Source organism: Hyalella azteca, unplaced genomic scaffold (genome assembly GCF_000764305.2).
Source record: "Hyalella azteca isolate HAZT.00-mixed unplaced genomic scaffold, Hazt_2.0.2 contig7398, whole genome shotgun sequence".
NCBI lineage: Eukaryota > Metazoa > Arthropoda > Malacostraca > Amphipoda > Hyalellidae > Hyalella > Hyalella azteca.
In genome coordinates this window covers 780,442-804,418 of record NW_025937524.1, presented here as the reverse complement: position 1 = coordinate 804,418, position 23,977 = coordinate 780,442, and the positions used below count along the sequence as shown (strand labels likewise).

The window sequence follows — 23,977 nt, the reverse complement described above, 5'->3', positions numbered from 1 at the left end:
TGATGCGATATTACCGTATCCATGAACATGCCATTGAGCATTTACAACAACCTTGCCCACTGCAAGCTTCATATCAGCAGCCTTATAGCATTTTTTCTGTATCTGTAAGCTTACAGGACGGCTTGTAATTTCACACCATTTTAATTACGTTGAGTGAATTAACTATAAAAAAAAGGTCGTGAAAAACATACCCAAAACTGAAAGGAATGTTTTAGTGACAACCATCATATGTTTTGGAGAAATAAATCATAGTTTAGGTCAATTACTTTTCATTCTATGATGCCTGGTGCACAATTCTATTTATGACATTCCATGCACAATTTTTTGATGACCGATGATGCACTAATTTTTTGATGAGTGAAATTTATTCGCTGAGCGAGGTAAATGTAATAAATATTATTTGTTTTTAATTAATTTTTTTCTTAACTGGAGCCTTTGCTAACTGAGGTTCTACTGTAAATGCATTTTTGGGGGTGTCGCAAATAGCCCCGGGGGGGTGTCCTGAGTAGCCCCGCCATGCAGAAATGGCTGCCATTTTTTTTTTAATGAGATAGGATTACGTTTTCAAGCCGATACCTGGGTGCATCTTTTATGTAAGTAAAATTTTTTAATATGGCGAATATTTTTTTGCCACAGACCTTAGCAGAAGTAACTTTTCAAAATAGCATTTTGCACCATTTTTTCAGGAATTTTTCAAAGCTAGTAAATGTAGTATTTTTGGACTTCCTTTATACATAAGAAAAATGTTGACATTTACGCCACTATATTTAGTTTTGCAATATTCCAATTAGTTTTGCTACTATAACAGTTTTACGCCATGTCGGAGGACTGTCCCGAGTAGCCCCACCAGTCCTGAGGAGCCCCGGTTGATGGTATTCACAGATTTATTTAGAAGTCTCAAACCATAATATTCTTTCTGCACAAACAGTTTATCACTATTTGGTAGAGCAAGGTCAACTATCAACTTTGACACGTTTTTCGATGTTCTCACTGGGTGATGTGCACGGTCTCTTATTGGATCTTGACATTTTCCTGCCAGATGGCCCAGATCTAGAGTTTTGGCAATAGTATGGTGGGCAATAGTATGAGTGTATGACGTCACTATTTCAATCATCAATGAATGTGTGGAACTAAGACAAAGCTTAATATAGGTACCGTAAAGGGGGAAAAAAGTTGAGAAGTGTCGGAATTACCCACGATGTCGGAATATACCGTGTTTACGATTCATTGAATTTCTTACTTTATTTCTTAAATATGCCTATTTGAAAAAATATAGTACCGGTACCTACATATATTTTTTCAATTTTTTATATGTAATTTTTTTAGTTATTTTTTAATAACATATTTTGTCAATTAATTTATGCATTGTCATGGACTTTATGCAAGTGTGCAAAATTTTAGATTTATTGGACAAGGAAAGGTAGGTACAGGTATGGTGCCATTCTAGATGCATTCTTAATTAATAGATGCATTCTAGATTCAAGATGCATTCTTAAGTGGAGCATGTGGGTCCCAAATTGACAGTTTTGACTTCTCTGGTTTTTAGTCTCATCTTAAAGCTGACATTCTGAGCTATCCAACGGGACCATTACCATCTCTCTACGTTGATTTATGTATTCACTAGATATTCTGCAAGGGAGGGAGGTGGGTGGGGTCTTTAAGTAATAAGAGTGGAGGAAATTCACTACCCAGCCTATAAATAGAGTCTCTACTCGGAGTGAAGCTTAGTCACCCTCCTGTCGTTGTACGGGGAGGTTTACATATAGTCGCTCCCACCATCCATGACTGGTACAAGCTCCAGTAATATTGAATTTTGTATCCTTTCCTTGCTACATTGAGTGGCTATTTGGATGCGTGCGGCACTTTGTCGGGCTGTACTGAACATTCACACTTTTTGTCACGGCAAAGTTCATAACTGCTAGAGTTTTGAAGCTACAGCAATGAGACATATACCATTAGATTCGCAATTAAAATATCTAGCAATTTTCGAGCCATTTTTTTTATTTTGTTTATGTTTTGAAAATATTTAAAAAAGTTAGGAAAATTAAAAAAAAAATTCAAAAATTCAAAATTTTTCAGAAAAATCATCATAACATGAGAACCAAGAAAAAAATTGAAAAAGTGACCGAGAATTGCTAGATATGGTCTTTACGCATCGAATGATATGTGTCTTGATGTTGTAGCATGTGATTTGCAACAGTTAATAAATTTTTTAGAGTATCCCCTTTTTGGACGTTTTCTATGAATTTCACGTTCTCTTTCATTTTTATTGAAAAATTCACATGAACAAAATAGTCGATTTTACATATGTGTACCAAGTTTGGAGATGATCCTTCCCTAAATATAGAAAATAGATTTTGACCTACATGCTCCCTTTAATCCAGGGCCTGGATGGTAATTGGATGCGTTCTGCACCCTGGAATGGATTCCAGGGTGCAGAGTTTGCAAGCTGCATTGCCAAGATATGGTTTTTTTAACCCAAAATGTTGCCAGCCATTTTAAGATGCGTTGCCTTGTAGTTTTCAATAAGAAAATGCTGCAAGCAACTATGATGGTATATCCCTTACTCTTTATGCACTGCAACACTTACACACATTGCAACTGATTTCCAGACAAGCTTCACTGCATCCTGATCCATCCAATATACTGGAAACCTTACTGTGTGTGCTTGCGGTTTTTCAGATTTTCAATTGTTTTCTAAATAGTTGGCCAAAGACTGGCCAATATCCGAAATGCAATAATTTCAATTTAAATGTTTCAGCAAGATCTTTTGAAGGCATAAATTTTGCTGCTGATGCGTTGCCAAAGATCTTGCGATTTTCACCCACTTGCTGCACCCTGGATTACCATCTACTTATGGAATTTTGTAGTGCACCCACGACCACCGTGGAGCTCACTCAGCATCGCACTGAGAAGCAGTGTCGCAGGCTCAGCTGCCAGCTTGCACAGCTTGGAATAGCTGAGATGGACCCCTGCCCCTGCTCACCATCAGATTTCGATTGTGACAAGCCAATTCACATCAAAATCTACGTAATTATACCACTGTTTAACAATAGCTTGTAAATTTAAATAAAACATTTGTAGAGCAGAGCAAAAATATAGACTATTCGATGTTGAAAAATGGGGGAAAATTTATTTTAACAACTGAAATACAATAGATTTAAGTTATGCTCTCCAGCCATTTACTAGCCCGTTAGTAAGGAGTAATGGAGATGAGCAGCATCCTTACCTACCAGTCCTATCAACTTGAATAACCAAGAAAACATGTAGTCACTTGCTTCACTTTAAAATTTAATAGCCATTGCTTCACACTTCACTTTGAGGCAAGGTTCAAGATCTAAATTGATAAATTAGCAATAAATTAGCAATTAGCATTAGCTCTCTGTCTGGGTCAGAGAGCCAGGTTAGGTTACTGTTAGTAGTAGCAGTGCATGTTAGTAACTCTTACGTCCGGTTAGGTAAGGGTTACTAACATGCATGTATCACTAATTCCAGGGCCTAGTAGTTGGATGAACTAACAAAACATCTTCTCAGACTTGCAAACTTACCAAGGCCTTTGCCCTCAGGTTTGTCCAGACCAACCTCCGCTGCCCGTCCAAATGTGAAGCAAATGGTGAAGAACCAAGTTCTCAGAAATTGGACAAAAAGAAGTTTTAGGAGGGTGGATACATGTGCCCTGCCTGCATTTACTTGTATCCCTTCCTCTCTTATTTTATTTCATCTTGCTTTCAAATCTTAATATCTGATTATGCCTAAAATGTGCTATGCTCTTTTGTCCACTGTCATCTGCCATTCTTAGCACATTTTCTCATTTATGAAGAAAATGCCCTATTGTGCTCGCCATGTCCGTCTGTCTGTCCGTCCGTGAATTCATGTTTTTGTCAATGAGAAAATGCGCTCTCTCACTCACTGCAGTGAGTACCAAGTTATATTTTTTTTCTTTTCTTTCTCTCCATTTTTGTGTGTTGCAGGTTTTCAGACTTTCAGATTGTTTAATGGCTGTTAGGCAATAACCAAACCCGGCTTAGGCAAGGGGCTAAATGGACCAGTTTCCAGTGCTCCTATAAGAAGTAACAAGAAGAAGAAGAAGTTTAAAAATTCAACTTGCCTTGTAAATTCAAAAATTCAATTTAGCCTTGTAGCCAATGTAAACCTTTCACATGCCATAGACTGTCATTCTGGTATCTATGCAGAATGAAATTGACCCATGTCATCATCTGAACTTGAAACCAATAATGGCTCAGCTCACTAGCTGCTACTCCACATTTTTATTTTATTTCATTGTTTAATGGCTGTTAGGCACCAACTAAACCCTCATAGAACAAACCACCAAAAAAAATACTCATAGTTAACAACCCATGCTGATTGATGCCTACAATTACTTCTGTGAGTCTGGATTGGATGAAAGTCACAAAACAGCAACACATGGTGCAGTTCATTTTCAATTGAAAAGTGATCCTACCTCAAACCTATCTTGCATAAGTGTCAAATATGTGCCACATTCAGTGTTTTGTTCATCTCTCTTTTCTTCTAGTGTGCTGTTGCAACTAACAGGCTAACATCATTTGCTACTGTAACATGGAGAAGCAGTGCAATACAGATTTGGGGGCTGTGTCCCTTGTGTACTAAGTGTATGGAATTGATTTTGGCCTGTCTTCCCTGTGCTCTAAAATTAGTTGATGAAAATTTATTTAGCGTATCAATAAGAGTTTTGAAACACACCTACATTAAGTTCAGAATTATACTGTATGTCAGTAAAACTTTGTCACTGACTTGCATAGCTTTTTCATGTCATTACCATTCTAAGCTCTAAAAATAAGGCTAAAAAGCACTCAGTTGCGCTAGTACAGCTGATGGTATAAGACGATCATTTTCCCTCAAAAGCAACATCTGGAAATTTTGAAGAACAATTTTCTCAATTTTGTAACATATGTTATTGATGTGTCTGTCACATGGTGTCAAATCAGAAACTTTTTTTTTTACTCTCCCTCTAGTTCATTTTTTTTAGTTCTATAAGTAGACCAGTAATCATGGATACCAGCAACCAGCACTATCATACCTAAGAAATTAGTTTAAATCTTGAGTAGATGGGGAAATAAAGAATGCACCGATTCTAAAAAAATTGTGGTTTGTCACTAGATACGGTAGCTGATGTTTTGTGCCAAAGATCCTAAGCAACTATTTGGGTAAAAGAAATGTTTTATGAATGCTTTATGTATAAATTTATTACAAATTTATTTGGGTGCATTAAAATCATTGGTTTCCTAAACATTTGTAAGTCAAAGAAATTCAAATTCATTCAAGTATTTTTTAAGGTATTTTTGTAGCATTTTTTATTTAAAGCATTCTACTACCAAATTAAAGACAAAGTACAATTTAAAGAATATGGATAAAAGAAGGCTCATTTTCAGTGAAGAAAAAATTGTTTTTGACAAGTTACGTTTATTTTTCCTTAACCCTTGAGGTCACTGCTTATGCTTCTGACACCCTGGACTGAAATATTTGTCAACTTGAATTGTCAATTGTTTGCGCAATTTGTCAACAATGGTTTATATTGTAACATGCTTTACAATGTCAAGCATGTTACAGTAGGTATAAACCATTGCCTAAAGTGCATTTTAATAGGGTACATTCATGCAATAAAAGTAAGTATTAATTGATTACTTTATCAATAATGCAGCTTTTTTAGGTTTTAATTTTCTTGCTTTTTTGCAGCAACAGTCAACATCATCAAAATTTTTCATTTTGCAAAATGGCTCATGGCATAAACTCCAGGTCAAAAGCCAAACAAGGCAGCAGAGGTCGTGGAGGCAGGAGACCTTTCAAGAGTAGGAATAACACAGCCAGTTATAGGAGAGCTCTTCTTAGAAAAAGAAAACTTGAAGACAATATTGAATGTGAAGAGGACAACAAAAAATTTAAGGTGGGAGCTGGAATTTGTTTTTTCTTAGCAAAACATTTATCTTTATTTGTCAATTTCAAAACTATCAAGTCATCATTTTTTATTGTGATAGTTTAAAGTGCATTGAAGTGTTTTGTGTAAATTTATCATTTTTGAGGGTTTGATGTTTAATATGACAATAAATACACAGCTTTAATTTTTTATTTGAATGTGAATTTTTTTGAGGGTTTCATATTTGATTTGACAATATATACACAATTTTAATTTTATATTGAATTTATCATATTTGTTTATTTATTCCTCCAAATGTAATATTTTGATTTTGAATACAATAAATACACAGCTTTAATTTTATATTTGAATTTATCATTTTTGTTAATTTATTCCTCCAAATGTGATATATTGATTTTGAACATTCTATTCAGGCCCATAATGCAACGCATCCTGTCAAGGAGGAAGACGCTCAAGAGAGCAGCTCCAGTGACTTGTCGGATGCCGAGCAGCTGCCAACTGACAGCCATGCTCTACTTCTGCACAGCTTTGGTGCTAGCACGGCTACTCACAGTGACCCTGAAGATGATGATGATGAGGGTGATGATGGTGATGGTGAGGGTGATGATGAGGGTGAAGATCATTCTGATGATCAACAAGACACTGAAGATGAGTCAGAAGAAGTTCAGGTGACGAGACAAATTAAAGATTTGAATTCTTCTAATGCAAAAAAAGCTCTCATGGATGAGCAATTGAGTGAAGGAAGTCATGAGCAGTCAGATGACGAGTCCAATGATGATGATAATGAATCTGAAGAAAGTGATGAATGTAATAGCAGAGATAGTGATTCAAGTGATGATTTAAGTGATGAACAGGAAGATTTGGAGGGCGGAATTGCTGAAGACGCAGAAAGTGATGCTGACAGCTTAATGTGTGCTTCTGATGATGAAAATTCCACATCTAGGAAACCAAATCTGGGGGGCTTGGTTGTTCCTACGAAGAATCAGAAGGGCGGCAAACAGGTTTGTTTATATGCTTCTTATATATGCATTTAAAATTTGTATATTTAAAATTTGATTGGTGATGTATCAAGTTATTTAATAAATTTGGGTAGTTCTGTATTCAGCACAAATAGTTGTGAAGCTTATTACATATTACAAGTCTTGGTGCATTCATAACCTTGAGGCCTGAAACATTTATCTATGGTGTTATTGATATAGTTGGAAACATTTATCCATGGTGTTATTGGTATAGGCTAAGACCACCAACTTCTAACAGAACAAGCCCTCAAATTGCCTACAGTCTGAAATATTTATCTATGGTGGTATTGGTATAGTCTGGTATAGTGTTATTGTTATATTCTGAAACATTTATCTATTGTGTTTATTATTAACATTGGCTAGTTTTCAAGCCTCTTGTGTGTTGGGCAGGTGATGCAGTGTGATGATGAAGATCTGGATGAGCTAGAAAAGAATAGCTTACCCAGCATTGATGACCCTTTCTGTACTCACTTTGAGCGTGTCTTGTCTCATGAAGCAGCCGAGCGCTTGCTTGACTGCAACACCTGGCAGCATGACAATCACCAGTGGCCAGAGCTCAGTGGTGCTGTGAAACACTCGTACCCTACAAAACTGCCAGCGCTGAGCAACAAGCCTAAACTTCTTCTAACTGCTGACTCTGATGCACCTCCTCCAGTGTATGGAGGGCCATTCAAGGTTCCTGAATTTCCCGATGTAAACTCTATGTTCATCAAAGACTCTGTGTTGAAGAATATAGGAGATCTAACACCTCTTCAGCAGCACCTTTTACATGCCATAGCTAATTATTCTGATCTTTACTATCCATCATCAACTCATGAAAAGTGGGATGATGTGACAAAAGTTTATAGTATACATGCTCTTAACCACGTTTTGAAAACAAGAACCAGGATACTGAAGAATAATTCCAAGTTGAGTAAGTTAAGGGCTGCAAAGATTGATGTAGACCTTGATCAGTTTAGAGATCAAGGTCTTTCCCGTGCCAAGGTGCTCATCTTGCTGCCCTCCAAACATTCTGCTTTCAGGTAAGAAAATCTAGAAGCATCTATACTAGAAAAGAGTGCTTAGTTCATACAATAATGTTCAATATTTTTACTGAAATATGTTTTATTTGCTGTGATCTTCAGTACTCATTCCTTTTCAAATTGTTCATAATTAAAGCTTTCTCAACTATTTAAATAGTTTGTCCATGTTGCTATAACCAATATAAATTTAATGTGCCAGTATAATGGCAGTATATGTACCTTGATTTTAGTCAACATTCTTATATCTTTTAGGTATTTTTCCATGAATTACTTATTTCAATACAATAAAAAATGTTTACATATTTGAATTGCGAGATTTTGGAAGTAAGATGCATGCAGAACTTCTAAATGTTCATAATCAATGTTGCTCTGCAGGATGGCAGATTTTTGTATATTATATTAGAGGTCCGAAAAAGAAAATATTTTATCATAATAGCACAAGTGAACATCACCTCTTCCTAGGTGAATGTTGGTCATTATTACAACTTCACAGTTCATATTTGGAAAGGCATGACTTGGCTGTCTGTGCTCAAGATAACTCATTGACATCTCGCAACCAACTGACACTGACTGAACCAATGCTCGTGATTGCACTCCTGACTTTATGAGGCTCCATTTTAATCCATAGCATCAAAACCAAACAAGAATGTATTCAATGTTGTATTATTTTCCAGGGTCGTGAAGGCAATGCAGAAGCTACTCGGACTATCAAACAAGCAACAAGTGAAGCATCTGACGCGCTTTGAAGACGATTTTGGCCCTGGGGACACAAACACCAACTTACCCAGAGCTCTGAAAGGAAGATCAGAAGACTTCATTGCAACCTTCACTGGTGACACATCTGAAAACTTTAAAATTGGCATCACTGTCAGCAATAAAAGCCTAGGGGTGAGTGAGATGTAGGGTATAATGGGCAGAAAAACTCGTATATATTCCTTGTTTTTCAGTCATCAACTGGTGTTTTGCATATCACGTTCCATGAATATATTATGATTTACCAGCTTTTATATTTTTTAGCACCAGTTCAAACGCTTGTGTAATGAACCTACACCATTCACCTGCTGGATGGTTCATTTCTGTATGACCCATTGAAGTTTTTTCTTTTGTGTACAGCTTAAATAAATATTTTTCTTTGGTCAGTTGTACTCGAACTTCTCACGGTCGGACATAATCTTGGCCTCGCCGCTGGGTCTCCGTCTCGTCGCGGGCGTGGAGGGCGAGGAAGACAACAATGCAGGCTTCTTGTCGTCCATTGAGATGCTCGTGCTTGACCAGGCCAGTCACTGCAATTGGTTGTATCCCTCTACAGTGGTATCCCTCTACGGTGGTATCCCTCTACGGTAGTATCCCTCTACGGTGGTATCCCGAATCTGGGCATCTTCTATGGCAAATTTACAGCCCAGAAATAGTGGTATGAAAATCATCTAGTCTAAGTTTTTACTTTTCAAATTTGTGTAATCTATCATAATGATTACGTCTCTTCTCATAGATCTCTTCTCCATTCTTCTGTTCCGTCATTTATCTCATTTATTTTTTGTCTACATTCTTCTTCTCTTTCTTCATTCTTCTGCTCTGTTATCGCTCTCTTTTTTTTATTATTATTATTTTTTGTTGCTCTTCGTCTTAATTCTTGTTCTTCATTGATTTAATTGCTTTCATTCTTATGCTTCTTCTTATACTCACTCTCTTCCTCCCTCACTCCACTCTTTCATCAATTACCTCCTGATTCTTCTTCTCAACCATTTTTTTCGTAACATTTATTTTTCTCCTTCCCCTACTCTACTACGTCCTCATGCTTCTCACTCTAATTCATCATACCCTTCAGTCGTCTTTTTTGTCATCGTCTTGTTTCTTTCTTCTTATTGTTTGATTTTTCTTAATTTTTAGCGCACTTTCTCATTTATGGAAAAATGCGCTATTGTGCTCGCCATGTCCGCCTGTCTGTCCGTCCGTCCGTGACTTCACACGTTTTCTTCGACGAGAAAATTTGCGCTGTCACTCACTGCAGTGAGTACCGAGTTGAATATTTTTACATGTCTTCCCCTTTCAATTATCTTTTTATACTATTCATCAATTTTCAATCTACTTCCTCTTTCCTCAACCCGTATTTCATTAAATTGTTGTACTGACATAAGGACGCCCTTTACCAGTGCAGGCGTCATGCTTCCTCATGCAGAACTGGGACCACGTGCTCTCCGTGCTGGAGAGCGTGAACCTCTCCATCAAAAACGTGCGCGACATAGTCAGCGACGGGCGCCGAGTGCGGTCCTGGAGCGTCGACGGACATGCCAAATTCTATCGCCAAACACTCATGTTCAGCGCCGCTATTGATGACCTGCAGCGTGCCTTATTCAGCCGCTCTTGTAACTTCGCTGGTCGCTTCGAAGTGCTGCCTGTCTCTGCTGGCGTGCTCGGTGACTTGCTAGTGAGTGCTGAGCTGGTGCTACTGAGGTGCCCTGGATTAAATGATGGCGAGCAAAGACTTGCTTACTTCACGCAAGAGTTCTTCCCTAAACACGTTGCCTCTCGTAAGGCGTTCACGCTGCTCTACATCCCGGACACCAGTGACTACTATCTTCTATCACAGTTCCTGGCTCAGGAGCGGGCTATCGAATTCTCATCTATTAACGAGTACCTTACATCCGTAAGTATCTGCAGACGAACGTACTAATTCATATTTATCCCATCACAAATAAGCGCTAAGAACTACAGCTTAATACGTTGGTATTTTAAATTTAATTTTTCTGTTATGTATTGCGTTTTTCATTGGCAAACCTCATAAGTGTTTACTCAGGAAATTATTATTATTCATTCTTTTACCTTCTTAATCTATTTCGCACCACAACATGTAAAACGAATATCATTGCCATTAACGTACCCAACTTTGGCTTTGAAATTTACAAAATTTATAAAAGAAAGTGCGCTTGATTTGTGCTTTGATTGCGTATGTCTGCCTTTAAAGCTGAAGAACTTTAAGTCCTGTTGTTAATCGAAACTTCATTGTTATGGCAGAAAATGAGTCACGTTGCTGTAGCGCGCAGTGATTTCTTCAAAGGATCGAGTCCACTGTTGCTGTACACGGAGCGTTTCCACTACTACAAGCGTCCTGTCATCAAGGGTATCAGACACCTCATATTCTATGCGTTGCCTTCCTTCAGTTCCTTCTTCAGTGAAATGTGCAACTTGATGATTGTGAGTGCAGATGACGAACTATGTCATCAAGATGGCTTTGGCTAGACCTCTGATTATAATTATAAAACTAAAACACATGTGCTAACATATTTTGTTTTTGGTTATTCAATTTTTAATGTATTGATTAAATTTTGAAAATATTAGGAAAATCTTCAGCCATAAAGGTTAATTTTTTTACTTACTGCTTATGGAGTAGATAATACGGTTATCTTACCCATGTTTTTACTAGGGGTCGCTGCAGAATCAATCGGCTCCTCGGTCCCAGCTACAGCACCGTTCTTCCATCACGGTGTTGTACCAGCGCTCTGATGTCACCCGCCTCGCGGCTGTCATGGGCAACACCAACGCAAAAGAACTTCTATCTTCGAACAAAAACGTACACATGTGCGCTATTTCAGGGAGTTGATATTAATGTTCAATAAAATCATTTATTGTCTACCCTTTCTCATTTCCTTATGAGACTTCGCTGTGATGTATTTGTATACTTTCAAGGTAAGTTTTAATTCAGTCGTTAGAAGCAATTGTGTCAGGCAAAGCTTGTTGGCTGCACATCTGCTACGTTGCAAGAATAGTTAATGTCTATGGAACTTTGACTGCCGCGATCCTTCATAAAAGATGCATAGGCTATGATAGGTATTATATGTACAGCTGTTAATTTCTGACAAACCTCGAATAGAATTAAATGTGTATCTGATCAGTACGGTTTTATTTAAAAGTAGCGAGTTCGATGCAGTGGCATTGTTAAGGTGACAGATGTCCTTGTAAGTAAGTGTCAAGTTGTGGCAGAATTTTGACAACTGAATTGTCATATTGACGAGGAAATTCCATTGTTCAGATAATAATGTTGTATAATTCGATTTAACTCGAGAATTAGGCTAACATTAACTTGTTGATTTGACCGCTAGAGAGCCTGCTAAAATTTTCGTGTGGAAGCTCCTTGCGGCTTCTACCTTTCAACCTGAACCTGGCTTTCCTGGCATCAATAATTTTTGTGCGTTTAAACACCCGGCCCACTGGTGGAAAGAAGAATGGAGTAAGAAATCTTCACTGAATCGACACTTCTCCGGACCCGCCTGCGAACTCGCTTAATTGGAATCGCTCTAACATACGCTCATTCATCTAACTTATACTAAAAGTAATTTTTCGAAAAGAACGCTAATTTTTACTACTAACTGGAGATTTAACGTACTTTTCTACATTTGTGGTCCCCGCTTTAATAGTTCGACCATGGTCTCCGCTGCGCTTCCAAAATTAAATTGACAAAAGACGGTCTTGGCATAACATTACGGAGCAACGGATAATGACAGCATCCGAATCCGATACATTTCCACAAAAGCTCAGCTCAGCTGTAACATGATCACTATGGAAGTATCGAAATAATTACCTGGCAAGTGGTAACAGCAACAAGTATCGAAATAATCAAGGCAAAGGAATAATTTTCGTAGTCGGTACTAACGTGAAAACTTACTTTGTTAATCAATGACGTTTTACTTTTAGAGTGAAGATGAGCAAGTCAAGGTTGACAGTTGACTGAAAAGTTTGTGCGAGATTGCAACTTCTTGTGATGCCATTCGATTTTTTTAATATTATTGTTGTACTAAGGAACTATCTTACCAGCTTACCTTGCCAAAAATCTCTCTACTTGCTACTGAGTGTACCTAGCATTATTTAAATACTGTTATCTCCTGCTGATCACCATTAAGATTAATGAGTTGAAAACTTCAATTGTTTAATGTTGTAACTTGTAACATTGTTAATGTTAGAAATAACAGAAAAATGGACTTAAGACAACAATTGCCAGGTAAGCAGTAAGGGTAAGCACTTGCCACTTGGCAAAATATTTCAATTTTTACATTGTAAATTAAATTTGTTGAGTTCATATCTTTAGCCAACTGCCAACTTGCCAAGTGCCAACCTCTGTTGTGCTCTGAACTAGGATCATAGGATGGATTTCTAATTTTGAAGGTTCATATATTATTTCAATCCACCAAGACCACTTTTTTTGTCCAACATCGTTATTTGAGGCAAAAAATGAACTTCCTAAATGCTTAAAACACGCACGCTAACTTGCTTAGTTTCTATAAATATAATCTATAAAGTACCTAATCACTTGGAAGTTGTAGGTATGCCTGCCCTGCACCTTTCAGTCTTTCACTCAACAATTAAAATTAGACTTATAAAAAGTATTAGTTACCTAGTTGAAATTTGAAAATTTGTCTTTTAAGTTGACCACAATTAGCAAAATGAACTAAACTTCATTAAGTAATTATAAGTACGCTGCAAAGCAGAGTTTTCCTTCATGCATACTAAACACGCAACTCAGAGCCACTGTGCAGAGAGTGTGTGAAAATTGCAAGATCTTTGGCAACGCTTCACGGCTTCAGTAGCAAAATTTATGTCATCAGAAGATCTTGCCTACCGTAAAATGGGGTAACTTAGACCGGCGGGGTAACTTAGACCACTTTTCGTTTTTTTAACAAAAACCCTCACAACTCAAAAACGATTTGACATAGAAAAATTTTGTCAATGGGCATTAATGGCCTAATACTGAGGCTACATAACACAATAGAAAGATTTGAAAAGTTTGCATATCTAATAGGTTAAAAAATTTGTATTTTGCATGTTTCAATTCAAGTTTAATTTAGCTAGTAAAAAAATGGCATCATTTATAAAAAAAAGTGGTCTAAGTTACCCCATTTTACGGTATAGATTTAGATTGAAATTCTTGCATTTAATATATTTGTCAATCTTTGGCCAACTATTTAGAAAAAAGTAAGGTTTCTGGTACGTTGGATGGATCAGCATGCAGTAAAGAGTAAAGCTTGTCCAGAGTTTGGTTGCGATGAGTTCTCGCCAAAAAAATATAAACAAAATCATAGTTGCGATCACATTAGAGCGGTCAGACTGCCTCATCACATGTTCAGTTGATGCTTGCTGTACAATCGGACTGTTTTTAGGGTAAAATTAGTTATTTGGGGTAACACGTGCATGCAACCTTGTAAATAAGTTTGCAGCTTGTAAATAGTTTTTCATTACTCAGCGTAAATGGCTTTTCATTAAAAATTACATGGCAACGCATCTTGAAAATGGTTAGCGACTCTTTGGGCTTAAAAACCCATATATTGGTGACGCTGCTTCCACCTTCTGCACCCTGGATTCAGAGTTAAGACGAGCAGAACTACATAACACGTGGGCCAGTCGCCAGCGTGCAACTGAATTAAATACCTAGCTTCATTCCTGCCTCCCGCTCCCGGTGCATAATCTAGCGGGCATAGTGGCAAAGCAGAGAGTTTTTATAGACTCTCCCTCAAGTTCATTTTTTAGTCCTATAAGTAGACCAGTAAAGTATCATGGAAACCAGTATCATCATACATAATAAATTGGTTTAGATCTTGAATAAATGAGGAAATTAAAAATGAAGTGATTCTAAAAAAACTCTGCTTTGCCACTATGCTAGCGGGATGATCATTGCGGACGCTAACTGAGTCTGACTAATCATTTATATATTTACTGCAAGAGAATGATTAATTATGTTGTTTCTGATCAAATGAACGAAAACTTTTTCTGTTTTTGATCAAATGAACAAAAACTTCTGATCAAACAAACAAAACAAACTTTTTGAAAATAATTCTGAAAGCGTAACATCTATTGAATCCTAATATGGATCATTAATTTTAGCATCATATTTTCAAAAATCAAGTATTACATTTCTTTTAATTGAAAAACATTCTTTTACATCAAAAACAACAAATTTTTTCTTCCAGCTCCTATGATGATTGATGAATGACAATCTCACTCATATAGCTAAAAATTTTAAATTGAACGATTTTGTCATTTCAAAGACTCCATTGATTACAGAACTTTATTTTTTGCAAGTGTATTCAAGAAAAGATTCTGAAATAGTAGAAACATTTCCATTATCATTCTGAAATAGAAGCGTCATTTCCGTTATTATATATAAACAGGATTAATAAAATAATTATCAAATCCACCCAATGTCATTCAATTTGTAATATATGAATGACATTTTTACTTTCATTCCTATGATGCTCATTTTTACCAGTTGAAGCTGTAGAATTAAATTAAATTAAAAAATTAATTAAAATTAAATTTTATTAAATTAAATTTTATTATTTAATACACTAGATGGTACATGCTATAGAATTAAATTCTATTAGAAAAATGTTGAATTAAAAATCTGATAATATTTTTAAAATTAAAAATCCAATTTTATTAAATTAAAGTGTATTAACGGTATTAATGCACTAGGTATATGGTACATGCTCTATGTTTCATATAATAAAATAATTATCCATTTTAAACAACAAACATTTTCTAAAAGACACAAAACCTTTGAAAACTTGCGATGGCAGATGCAATCATTCAGAATTTGAAGTGAATTTATTGAGATAAATTCAACGTAATAGGGCAAAAAATTGAAAAAATTCAAATCTGGAACGTATAAATGGGTTTTTAAAATTTGAAAAACTTTCAATCATTTTAATCTCAGGATGGAATGTGGATCAAGTCTATTTATTGTGAAATTGAACTTGACATGACCAAAAGAAATGTGTGTGTGCCACCGCCATGTCAAATGCAATTGTAGAAGCACGATGTGAACATACGCCTTGAAAAAGTTACAGTTAATCGCATAATTTTGTGTGATATCAAAAACTTTGTTGGTATTGTCCAATCGTAAGAATTTTTTGCAAATGTGGATGTTTTCTTTTTTATTTTAGAACATATTCATTGCAAAAATTTGTCCACTACCCTACAGATAGATGACTAGTTAACTTGATTGAGGCGTTGCCAACATGGGATTGGATGTCAAACCACGTGCGACCAATTTTCAACCAATTTTCGTGAACCAATTTTCACTGCAGTGGAAGGTGGTGTAACATGGTAGGGTAGGTTTTTCAATACATTTTCTCATGTTAACATGAGAATATATTACCTATACAGAATTCCACACTGGCTGTGTGTCTAATTCTGAGCTGTATCGGAATTATTTTTTATGTGTCTAAAACCATCTCTTAAGTTAATCATCTATTAATTTATTTGCCACTTAAAATCAGCAAATACAAGTATACCTAAAGGATTCCTAATATATTCACAGACTTATTTAAAAGTCTCAAACCATAATATTCTTTCTACACAAACAGTTTTATCACTATTTGGTAGAGCAAGGTCAGCTATCAACTTTGACATGTTTTTCGATGTTCTCACTGGGTGGCGTGGACATTCGCTCTGAGGATCTTAACATTTTCCTGCCAAACCTAGTGTTTTGCGTAAATCTGGCGGGCAATAGTATGACGTTACTATTTCAACCATCTACGCATGCATAGAACTAAGACAAAGCTTAATATAAAGGAAAAAGTTGAGAGAAGTATCAGAATTACCCACGATGTCGGAATAGGGTGCATTTACCCTAAATGGCTTTTCATGGCCAAAATATGGAATTGACAGCTCAAAAAATCTAATCATGGCTTGGAGAAATGGAATCATGACTGGCAAATCCATAAAACCACAGCTCAAAAAATTCAGTTGCGGCTCCGCCGGCTTGCCAAGTTGATATATTCCATGCCTGATAACAAGTCAACTCAAAATGTTTAGTTGAAGATTGCATAGTTGCGGTCTCATCAGAGTGGTCAGACTGCATCATCACATGTTCAGTTGCCACTTAAGTGAAGACAAATCTTAGTGTTGCTGGTTTGACTATTTTGAGGTACGGTATTGATGTAACTTGTGCTTGGAATTTTGTAAGTAAGTTTGCGCCTTGTAGATGGCTTTTCATGGCCAAGATATTGAATTCACGGCTCAAAATGGAATCACAGCTGACCAGTTGCAGCTCATCAAGTAGATATATTCCATGCCTGTGGCCTGCCACTATGGTGGCTTAGTGGCAAAGCAGAGAGTTTTTTAGAGGGTTAATTTGGTTTAAGAAAAACTTGCAGACAAGTGTTGGCTTTAAAACTTATTGACAGAATTTGCTTACATCAATTCAAAACAAAAAGCCATTTCCGCAAGATGGGGTACCTATTACGGGAATAGGTTGGGAAAAGTCAGGGGTAATAAGGGACGGTTGTATATTTTGTTAATAACTTCTTACCATGAAACATTTCATAAATAGTTTGGGCTCATTTTAAAGATCTTTGCAAGTTTGCAAGGGCTATCGTATGACATCTCCAAAAACATTCTATATGCTCTTCATAAGGTGCCAGACACAACATAAAAGCCTCCTGTATTACCCCTGGAAACAAGGCAATAAGGGACACTTGAAATAAAACATAATTTTAAAACATTTGAAGCATGCAGAGTGTACTCATCCATTACTAACTGTACTCTGAAGTCCTCCTCTTCCTTTGTAGATGATGTAGATGTAAAATAAATGACTTTTTCTATGATTTTTACTAGTTTTTCCCTCATTGAAATTACCATTTCCAAAAAATATTGTATTATTAATGTGATACGTATTACTGTATCCATGAACATGCCATTGAGCCTTGACAACACCCTTGTCCAATGCAAGCTTCATATCAGCAGCCATATAGCATTTCTTCTGCATCTATAAGCTTACAGGATGGCTTATAATTTTGTACCATTTTAATTGATGCAATTGAATTCACTATAACAAAAAAGATCATAAAAACATACCTGAAACAGCAGGGAATATTTTAAGGACAACCATAATAATTTCTGAGAAATTAATCATGGTTTAGGTTAATTACTTTCCCTTCTATGTTGCTCAGTGCACAATTCATTCTATCAATGACATTCTATGCACAATTTTCTGATGAATAATGATGCATTAATTTTTCATGAATTAAATTTTTTTTCTCAGCAAGGCATGTGTAATCAAAATTCTTTGTTGTTGATTGATTTTTTCTTTAACTGGAGCCTTTGCTAACCAAGGTTCTGCTGTAAATGTGCTTTTGTAGGGGTCCCTTATTACCCCGGGGGGGGGTACCTTATTGGCCTGTCACTCAGAAATAGCTGCCTTTTTTTCTGAATGAGCTATGCAAATTTCGTCAATCACGTTTTTAAGGCAACACTTGTGTGCAACTTTTGTGCAAGTAACATTTTTTAATACAGCAAATATTTTTCCTACAGACCTTAGCAGTGGTCTGTCTCACTTTTCACACTGTTTTCTGGGTTTTTTTTAGAGGTGGTAAATGTTTGATTTCTTAACTTTCTTAACTTAATGCCACTAGTTGTAGTTTTTCAATATTTCAATTAGTTTTGCTGACATTTCTACGAAATGTCAGAGGGCTGTCCCTTATTACCCCGCTCGTCCCTCATTACCCCATTTGATGGTAGTTTTTGTTAATGAAAATTGGATATGGTAAAATCAATGAGGGAAAAACAAGTATAAATAAGAGAAAACATCATTTATTCTACATCTATATCATCTACAACTTAAGAGGAGGACTTCAAAGTACTGTTAGTAATGGTTGAGTACACTCTGCATGCTTCAAACATTTAAATTGAGTTTTATTTCAAATGTCCCGGATTACCCCGCTTCCAGGGGTAATTCAGGAAACTCTTTTTGCTTCTGGCACCTTACAAATAGCATATGGATTTTTTAGAGATGTAATACAATAGCCCTTGCAAAGGCCTTTGGAATGAGCCTAAACTTGTTTATGAAATGTTTCATGGTAAGTTATCAATGAAAAACAAAAAACTGTCCATTATTACACCATTTGATAGTATATATCTATTCATTTGCCTCAATATTGTACTAGGAGCTCCTGAAGTCTCCAAGTGTAATGTTTAATAATAATCCTGACAATTTTAACTAAAGTTTTGCTTACATTTCAGGTGGGATGCGGTGGAAGATGCACTGTGAGCATTTTGAGACGATAGCCACCATCATCTTGCGTATCCCTGGCTACTTTGTTCTCAACTTCTGGTGGGAGTTTGACATTGCAAATTCTGTTCCACGCTCCATGGCCTGGTCTGATGTTGTGTCATCTGGATTTGTTGTATTTGGTGAGGCATATCAACACCCATTTACTAAGTACTTTGCAAATTAATTTTTTGCAATAAAATTATCAGTTGAATGCTTCTAAGGTGCTTGTATTTTATTTATGTTTTCACTAGTCATAAACATGAACAATGAGTTTTATATGTCCTGCACTAAGGATGCTGTTGTAGGCAGCTCTAAATCATGTGTGATTTGATACTATTGATATTCTACAAAGTTGAATTATTTTAAGTTGGTTTACATTACTGCTAAATTTTTTCCTGCCTACTACATTATTTCATTATTTGCTCTTCATTAATGGATTAACCATTAGATTGCCACCATAACCAAAAATCTATACTCTCCAAATAACCTCCAAAGAAATGTTAATGATACCTTTATGGCTTTTCTGCCAATATAGAATATTTATTAAGCTGAACTAGGTTCCTCTCATCATGACTGTTGCTTGAGTATGTTAGTTTGACATAACCAATGAAATCTTTGTGTGATTGAGCTGCACAGTCAGTCCTTGGCCTGGCCAGGCAAATTCTATAAAAATTTTTGTGCGGGCAATGGTATTTTGTAGAAACTTCTATAGGGAGAGGTGGCGACTCTGAGGGGTCATCTTGGGAAGTTCTTGGGATTGCTTCCCCGAGTCTTCCCATGACTGCCTCGTGTCTTGGCGCCTGAAGGGTATCATTCAAGGAGATAGGTTGAACTCATTCCCAGCAGCCACTATATTACAGAAAGATCTCGTACTGTTTTTGATTAATTTTACTGTGTTGTGGAAATCACAGAGCACAGTTGAAGAAGTTCAACAGTTTCACTCATTTAAAAATTTGTTTTGGATGTTCTTCATTTATCAATTTTTGCTTTAAAGACAAATTTCAATGAAGAACAGTATATACTGTACCAGTAATCATTCTGAATGAAATAATCATTGCAAAAAAATGTGATGGAAAGTCCTAGAATTTCTCTTTTATTTTAGTGAACCAAACATGTCCAACATGCTCATGCTTTGTGCAGCTTTAACTTGTGGGTCTAGCCTTCACTATAGCATAGATATCGTACCTATGACAGGCAGCTGTTTTTCTTCAATTTTGAGCATTATGCCTGGCAGTATTGTACTCGCATAATTGTATGTATTGTAGGTATGTATTGTGCTCAGTACTTGTATTGTACTCCTAAGTACTCGCATAATTGTATGTATTGTGCTCAGTACTTGTATTGTACTCCTAATAATATTTGTTATTGCAGTTCTAATTCAGGGGCTGTTGTTGCTGCTTCTGCCACTCCGTCAGCTGGTAACGCTGTACATGCACTACCTCACAATAGCCGTACTGGCTGCTGCAGATATGTTCTCCCGCTATTATGTCTCGTCAGAGAGCACCAGAGTTGAAGAATGGCCCAGATATGAAGCTGTGGTTTTCCAGGTAAGACAATATATTTGAGATATGTTTCCATCTCATCAATCTCATACCAATTCCGTTGACTGTCCCATATGAACAGACTAGTTCCTACTCTTGTGCAAAACTTGATAAAATGTACCCTATGAAATTAATTTTCTCATTCTTAGTTCTCTTTTATCCTTTAATTAGGTACTTCTGGGCTTTACTCGATTCTCATCATCAGTTATATCAGTTTATTCATTGTTTTGCATTCATGCCTGCCTGGCATATATTTAACTTCTATGTTCAGAAGCATTTTGATTCTCTTCACAAGTCCGATTTGCAATCAAGTGATATTATCAAAGCTGGAGTTTGCTTAATCATTATATGCAATTTCTTGGTTGAAATGCAGTAGCTAAGTCTGCATTTGTTTTTAGATAAAGTTATTGGTGCTTATTTGTGTGACGTGCAGGGCTTCTCCAACATAGTGGTTCCTCACAAGCCTCTTTTTGACGACGATCCCGCCGAGTCTTCCTTCATGAGACAACAAATATCAGCCATAGTCTTCCATACAATTGTGGCCTGCTTCGTAACTTTCTTCCTCGACCTCAACAACAACAGGGAAAAGGTATGTAACTTCCCGCATCAACTATGGCTTCTTCTTCTTAGAAGTCCTGTATTATTGGCAAATATTTTACCTGCCATATCTTCAATTATTTTGATCATGTTGACTTGCCTTATTAGAAGGTCCCAGTTTTGCAAGTTTCTTACTAAGATTGTTTTTAGAATGATTTTTTATATTTTTGTCTTTCTGACCTAATATCATTATTTTTACAATTTCATTTTCTTTATATCAACAAATTTCATACTAAAAATACCCATAAGAAGGTGGAACAAAGTTGTCCTGGTTTGCAGATCCTCCTGTTGGTGTACGTGGTGCCGGTGTTTGCGAGGCTGGCTGGCCTGCCTGTGCAACATTTGATCATCGTGCACAACTTCTCCTCCTGCTTTGTGCTTTTCCTCACAGTCATGTACATCTTTGTGTGCCTCCCTCACGTACTCAAGTTCGTGCGTGACACTTACCTGTCATTGTGCCTCATGCTCGAGCTATACGGCGCCCTGGGGCTGGCGATGAGCCTCATCAATAGGCTCTTTGTCCCAGTTCAAGTGCTCCTTTTCTGGCTGTCAATGTACAGCAGCAGCCTCTACGTGAGCGTACTATCACCTGCTGGAGACGGGATAGACAGAGATGACTTGCCTGCAGCATCTGCTTCTCTGCCTCCCCTGCCCTACATTCTGCTCCTTTCTGCCGCCAAGGTCTGCTACAATCCACTGTTGCTGGTGGGCACGTGTACAGCCGTTGGTTACTTATCTCGTGCACTGCTGTACTGCGCTCAGTGGTTCGTGATGGGAAGACGCTCGTATCCCCGTGTCCAGGACCTCACTCAGAACGGCGTTACGGAGGGCGCCACGATGTTCCTGCTGTCCCTGCAGACTTCGCTGTGTTCCATTGAGATGCCTGATCGCTTCAGTCTTTTCACCGTCATTTTGCTGATCGTGCTCTCATCGCTCATACAGAGCACCTATGAGCTCATCGAGCCTCAAGTATTGGCACTGAGCGCCCAGGGCGTGGCGCCTGTTTCTCGACATCTGCGCATTGTCACCATGTGTGTTACGCTCTTCGCTTTCCCAGTGTACATGGTGTACATGTTCACGCTACTCTTCGAGCAGGATTTCTGGCTTCTACTTGTGGTGTCAACGAGCGTCATGACTGCCGTGCAAGTCGTTGGTCTGTTCTCCACCTACTGCCTGCTCACCTACGATGCTCTGTGCGCTCAGGATTGGCCAGGCCTTGATGACGTCATATACTACAGCCGCGCTACGACCCGCGTCTTTGAGTTCTTGGTGGCGGTATTTGTGGTGGGTGCGGGCATCAAGGAAACATTAGCCGGCCAGTGGACGCTCATGAACATCCTGGTTCTCATCATTCACTGCTATTTCAATGTGTTCCAGCGTCTGCAGCTTGGCTGGAAGAGCTTCTTGCTCAGACTTGAAGCTGCGAAGAAAATATCTGCACTACCCGATGCTACGCAAGAAGAGCTCGACAAGTACAACGATCTTTGCTCTATATGTTTCTCGGAGCTGCAGAATGCTTGCATTACTTCATGTAATCATTTCTTTCACCCACCATGCCTCAGAAAATGGCTTTATGTACAGGACAAGTGCCCTCTTTGCCAAACGAGCATCACAATCTCTGGCACCGAGGGCAAAGATGATTCTAATGTTGTCGATAATGTAGAACAACCGCCAAGTGTTGCTTCCTCTGCTGCTGTGGACGCTCATTCTGAGGCTTCAAGCAATACTGTAAGAAGCACCGATACTTTGGAAGCATCAATAACAGCAGTACCGGTAACTAAAACGCCAGTAGTTAATGTACAGGATTCCTCTTCTATTGATCCCGTACCTCGTCGCTGCCTGGAGGCATCGTGCCAGGACGCCCATGAAGTTGAAACGATGAGATCTCTCGCTCAGCCGTCTCGAAAGAGCATTGAAGAAGAAGTCGGTGCAACTATACCGATGATTCAAGATTCAGACGACGAGCAACAATGAATGATGGTTGTACGAGACATCATGAACAATAGAATTGCTGATGTCGACGATATTGTAGTCTAGTTTAACGTAGTTTTTGTTTGATCTAGTCATGGCTGGGATAATTATTTTCATTACTAAAATTCTTGCCTATTTCATTTGTGAACCTTCCATGAAATTTTATTACTTTCTGCTTTTGGGCGCTTCTAATTTAATATCTTATGATATCAGTTAAATTTGTTATTAATTTCGAGCGTCAAACATGCGTTCCAACTCATATCAACCTACATTTCAGATATTTTTCTCAGTTAACTTTTGCGCTTTTCTTTAAGTTTCAAGCAGGAATAAGACGCTCAATTTAACTTCTGTGTGATTGCTTGATTTTCTGGTGCATATGTTGTCGAGTTGTGCTGCTGAATTGTTTGCCCACTCCATTTCAAATAGAAGTTGTTTCCAACCTGAATTCATTCAAATGGTGTTTTTATGTACGTATTGTAGATGTTATTAAATGTGAAGCCGTAGGTTTCCTAATCAGAGTATAAATATCTGGTTAATGAATAGTGGAGTAAGAAAATCCAGTGGACGGGTTCAGGTTTTACTGAATCTCAGTTTTAATCTGAAGTTTGTATAAAGCAGCATAGGTTTGCCTCAGTAAGAGGCCTTTTTGGTGGCCAAACTACATTTCTATATCTTCGTAGATTTTCTTCTGACGAGGTCCTAATTGTAGAACAATTAAACTTTGATGTGTGGTTGTCATTCCTGATATTCATTATTCTGTGCATTAATCATAACTATGATATTCAAATGCTATCTAATTAACACCAACTTTATCGTTTCGTACCGTCTTTAATATATACGTGCATTGTCCCTAAACGTTTCCGGTGAATTTG

The 23,977-nt window shown here is 37.3% G+C and overlaps 2 protein-coding genes across 2 annotated transcripts; both read left to right on the top strand.

Annotated features, from left to right (window-relative positions):
• Positions 1-5,713: 5,713 nt before the first annotated feature.
• LOC108673151 (U3 small nucleolar RNA-associated protein 25 homolog) lies at positions 5,714-11,583 on the top strand. The gene is made up of 8 exons (XM_018160937.2): positions 5,714-5,923; positions 6,328-6,915; positions 7,324-7,955; positions 8,630-8,843; positions 9,096-9,230; positions 10,111-10,599; positions 10,968-11,147; positions 11,377-11,583. The coding sequence occupies exons 1-8, from the start codon at positions 5,753-5,755 to the stop codon at positions 11,551-11,553; spliced, it is 2,586 nt and encodes an 861-aa protein (XP_018016426.1). The 5' UTR covers positions 5,714-5,752; the 3' UTR covers positions 11,554-11,583.
• A 779-nt stretch (positions 11,584-12,362) lies between these two features.
• Positions 12,363-23,602, top strand: LOC108673153 (RING finger protein 145). The gene is made up of 5 exons (XM_018160939.2): positions 12,363-12,948; positions 18,966-19,136; positions 20,368-20,543; positions 20,971-21,126; positions 21,414-23,602. The coding sequence occupies exons 1-5, from the start codon at positions 12,924-12,926 to the stop codon at positions 23,106-23,108; spliced, it is 2,223 nt and encodes a 740-aa protein (XP_018016428.1). The 5' UTR covers positions 12,363-12,923; the 3' UTR covers positions 23,109-23,602.
• Positions 23,603-23,977: the final 375 nt, after the last annotated feature.